Genomic DNA, 3,959 nt, shown 5'->3' with positions numbered 1-3,959 from the left:
GGTACATGGTCGACGATCACGTCTGTTACGAATACGATTGCTTGGTGTGTCGGGAGAAGAAAGTAAAGCGAGGAGAACACTTGTGCTACGTCAAGGGAGTGAGCAGCGATTCCACGGAAACGCGACCCAAGAAGAACGAAAAGCGTAAGTTCTTTCTGGCGTTCTTTGACTTCGAGACTCGGTGCCTGGAGGAACGCCACGTGGTCAACAAAGTGGTAGTGCTGCTGACGTGCCACGAGTGTGCTTCTCACGTGGAAGAGTACCGGACGCGAGGATGCGCGGGAACGTGCGGCCGACGACGGATGTTTGTGTTTGACGATGCCGCGGCCTTCATGGATTGGTTGTTGGGCCCCAAGCGCGACGTGCACGCCTTGTACACGTTCATGGCCCACAACCTCAAGGGGTACGACTCGTATCCTATCCTGGAGGAGTGCGTCAAGCGAGGCATCAAGCCCAAGTGCGTATACCAAGGGAGTAAGGTCATCACCATGACGCTGGAAGGGATCGCGTTTAAAGATTCGGTGTGCTTTATTCCCATGGCCTTACGCAAGTTCCCAGCCACCTTCGGAACCTCGGGAGGCGACAAGGGTCACTTTCCTCACTTCTTTAACACGTTGGAGAATACGCAGTACGAGGGCCCTTTCCCCGCTCCCGAGTATTACGGCGTGGACGACATGGACGTCCGCGAGAAGGAGACGTTCATGGCGTGGTGGCACGAGCAGGAGGGCAAGACGTTCGTGATGAAAAAGGAAATCGAGAAGTATTGCATCCAAGACGTGATGGTGATGGCCCGAGGATGTCTCAAGTTTCGGGAGCTTTACGTCGACAAGTTCGACGTGGACCCCTTCGCGGAGTGCGTCACCATTGCCTCGACCTGCCTGACGGTCTTCAAGAGGAACTTTTTGGAATCGGAAGTGATGGGCGTCGTGCCGCCATTGGGGTATCGCCAGCGGGACATCCAATCGGTCCAAGCCCTGGAGTGGTTGCACTCGTTGGGGCTGCCCGAACTGCGTTGGGCCGGAAGTACGCAGGGCGAGGTGACCTTGCAAGGCAGTAAAGTGGACGGGTACGATCGGCGAACCAACACCGTCTACCAATTCCACGGGTGTTTCTACCACGGGTGCGAGGTGTGCTTCAAGCGAGGTCAAGTTCACGCTCATCTGGGCGTGACCATGGGCGATCTGTTCGACAAGACGCGGGAGAGAACGTTGGAACTGCGTGCTGCGGGACATCACGTGGTGGAAATGTGGAGTCACGTGTGGGATGCGGAACGCGAGTATCACGTGTTCCCCGAGTGGATTAAGAACCTGGACCCCATACAGCCTCGCGAAGCGTTGATGGGCGGACGCACCAACGCCGTGGGACTCTACGCCTACTGCGAGGGGGAAGTCCAAGTCGGCGAGTCGGACGACGAGGCCATGGCCTTGATGTTGTGCTCGGACCCCGTGCATCGCATACGGTACGTGGACGTGGTGTCGCTGTACCCTACGGTGATGTGGGAGGAAGAGTACCCCATAGGCCACCCCACGGTGTACTTGGGCGAAGACTTGGACTTAGACCCCGAAGAGATTGCGGATTGTATTCTGGACGAGGAGTGGTTTGGCTTGGTCAAGTGCGACGTCGACCCTCCCCGCGGATTGTTGTTCCCCGTGCTTCCGCGCATCGTCGACCACAAGCTGATGTTCACGCTGTGCGCGGCTTGCTGCGACGAAAAGGACGTGGACGAGGACGGAGAGTGCACGCACACTCTAGAAGAGCGGCGCTTGCGGCACGGCGTGTGGACGACCCCCGAGTTGAAGGAAGCGCTGAATCAGGGGTACGACGTGGCGCAGGTGCACGAAGTGTGGCACTACCCCGAACGCAGCAACGACTTGTTTCGATCGTACATTCGTGACAATCTGAAAATGAAGATGGAAGCCTCGGGGTGGCCGTCCGATTGCGACACGGAAGACAAGAAGCGGGAATTCGTGCGGTCCGTGAAGGCCAGTCAGGGCATCGATCTTCAGTACGAAGACGTCGTCAAGAATCCGGGGCTGCGCTCGGTGGCCAAGTTGAACCTCAATTCGTTGTGGGGCAAGTTCGGACAGAATCCGTTTCGCGGCAAGGTCGAGTACGTCACGGAACCTTGCCGCTTCTTCGAACTGCTGCACGACGATACGGTCAACGTGAAGACGGTGCTGCTGCTGACGGGCGACATGGTACAAGTCAACTACGACGTGCACCGCGAGTCCACGGCGTGCAACCCCAACGGCAACGTCGTCATCCCTGCGTTCGTGACGGCCTGGGCCCGTTTGCGGTTGTACGACAAGCTGAGTGCTCTGGGGGACCGCGTGCTGTACCATGACACGGATTCCATCATCTACAAGACGGTGCGGGAAGGCGACGAGGAACTGGACACGGGGGATCAGCTGGGGCAGTGGTCGGACGAATGCGGCGATTCGGACGCCAACTGGATCGTGGAATACGTGTCCTTGGGCCCCAAGACGTACGCGTACCGCACCAAGAAGGGCGAGTGCGTCGTGAAGTGCAAGGGCATCAGCCTGACCCCCTGCGCCAAAGAACTGGTCCACCTCAAGAGCATGAAACGTCTGCTCGTCCAAGAGAACGAAAAGGTAACGGTGAGTTACCCGCGCAAGATCGTGAGGGACAGCACGCACAAGGTGCTGCGAACGGTACCCATGGACAAGGACGTGCGCTTGGTCTATACCAAGCGACGACGTATCGACCAAGGCCTGACCACGTTGCCTTATGGTTATTAAAGGTCCATAAAAGAAGGGGGACATAAAGGCAGACGCGATCGTCGTCATGACTCAAATCGCCGCAGGACGAATCGGGCGTTGGTTGGCCAAGAAAGCCGCCGCCATCGTGTCGGGAAGCAACGGAGAAGACCAGCCTGATGGCGACATCAGCAACAACCGCATCGGGTGTGGACGTCAAGCGCGCGTCCGATGCTGCCTCTCGTCGTGCTGCGGGGGATCCATCGTCATCCACGCGCAAAGGTCGATCCGCCGCTGGAAAGACGAGAGGGAGGAAAGGAAAGAAGAGCAGCATCGGAGCCGCCGCCGCCGCCACGGTGGCCAGCAAGAAACAAGCGTCCAAGTGGTACAGTCGGTATTTCGAAGTGGGGGCGGAACACCCCCAAGCCCTAGCGGGAACCTCCGCGTTCTTGTCCGACCCCGGCGACGTCTCCAAGGGACCTCGAGCGAAAGCCATCAAGAAGAAGTGGCTGGAAGCGCAGACGACACACCAAATTCATCGCCCAGCACGGCGTAATTATCCTCGTCGTCCCTTTGTCGTGTTTTCCATGGACGAGCAGTGGCAGATGGACTTGTCGGACATGACGTGGGACAAGCCGGCCAACGATGGGATGGGGTGGATCTTGTTCGTGGTCGACGTGCTGTCGCGGTACTGCTGGGTACGGCCGCTGAAACGGAAGACGGGGGAAGAAACGGCGCGGGGCATTCGCGAGATCTTTGAGGAAGTGGCCCAAGACCCGGACAAGAAACATACGTTGCCGCGTACCGTGTACGTAGACAAGGGGAGCGAATTCTACAACAAGGACGTCAAGGATTTGTTTGCCAGCTGCCCCCTTCCGCCCAAGCTCATGTCGGGGGAGTCCACCACCAAGGCCGCCATCGTAGAACGGTTGCAGCGAACGTTGAAGGGGCGGCTGTGGAAGTACTTCTACGAAAACGGGACCCGACGGTGGGTGGACGTGATTGGTCCGTTGGTCGAGTCGTACAACCATCAGCGCCACGGCACGTTGAAGCAATCGCCGGCCTCGGTCCATCGCGGCAACGAAGGGGAGGTGTGGAAAAAATTGTACGGGGAGTACGGTCCCGAACGAGGAGCGCGACAAAAGCTCAAGGGGCCTTACAAGTTTGACCTGGGCGACGTGGTCCGGATCAGCCGTCAAACCACGATCTTCGACAAGGGCTACTTGCCTCAGTGGTCGGAAG

The 3,959-nt window shown here is 58.4% G+C and overlaps 1 protein-coding gene across 1 annotated transcript; it reads left to right on the top strand.

Moving 5' to 3' along the window:
• Positions 1 to 302: 302 nt before the first annotated feature.
• On the top strand, positions 303 to 2,759 carry LOC148905731 (uncharacterized). Its single transcript, XM_089040617.1, has one exon. It carries the CDS (start codon positions 303 to 305, stop codon positions 2,757 to 2,759), a length of 2,457 nt encoding a protein of 818 aa, XP_088896743.1.
• Positions 2,760 to 3,959: the final 1,200 nt, after the last annotated feature.

Source organism: Actinia tenebrosa, unplaced genomic scaffold (assembly GCF_029948245.1).
Source record: "Actinia tenebrosa isolate PJP-AT-01 unplaced genomic scaffold, QUT_ActTen_1.0 PGA_scaffold7__59_contigs__length_16204524, whole genome shotgun sequence".
Classification (NCBI taxonomy): Eukaryota; Metazoa; Cnidaria; class Anthozoa; order Actiniaria; family Actiniidae; genus Actinia; species Actinia tenebrosa.
This window is presented reverse-complemented; position numbering and strand designations above follow the sequence as displayed.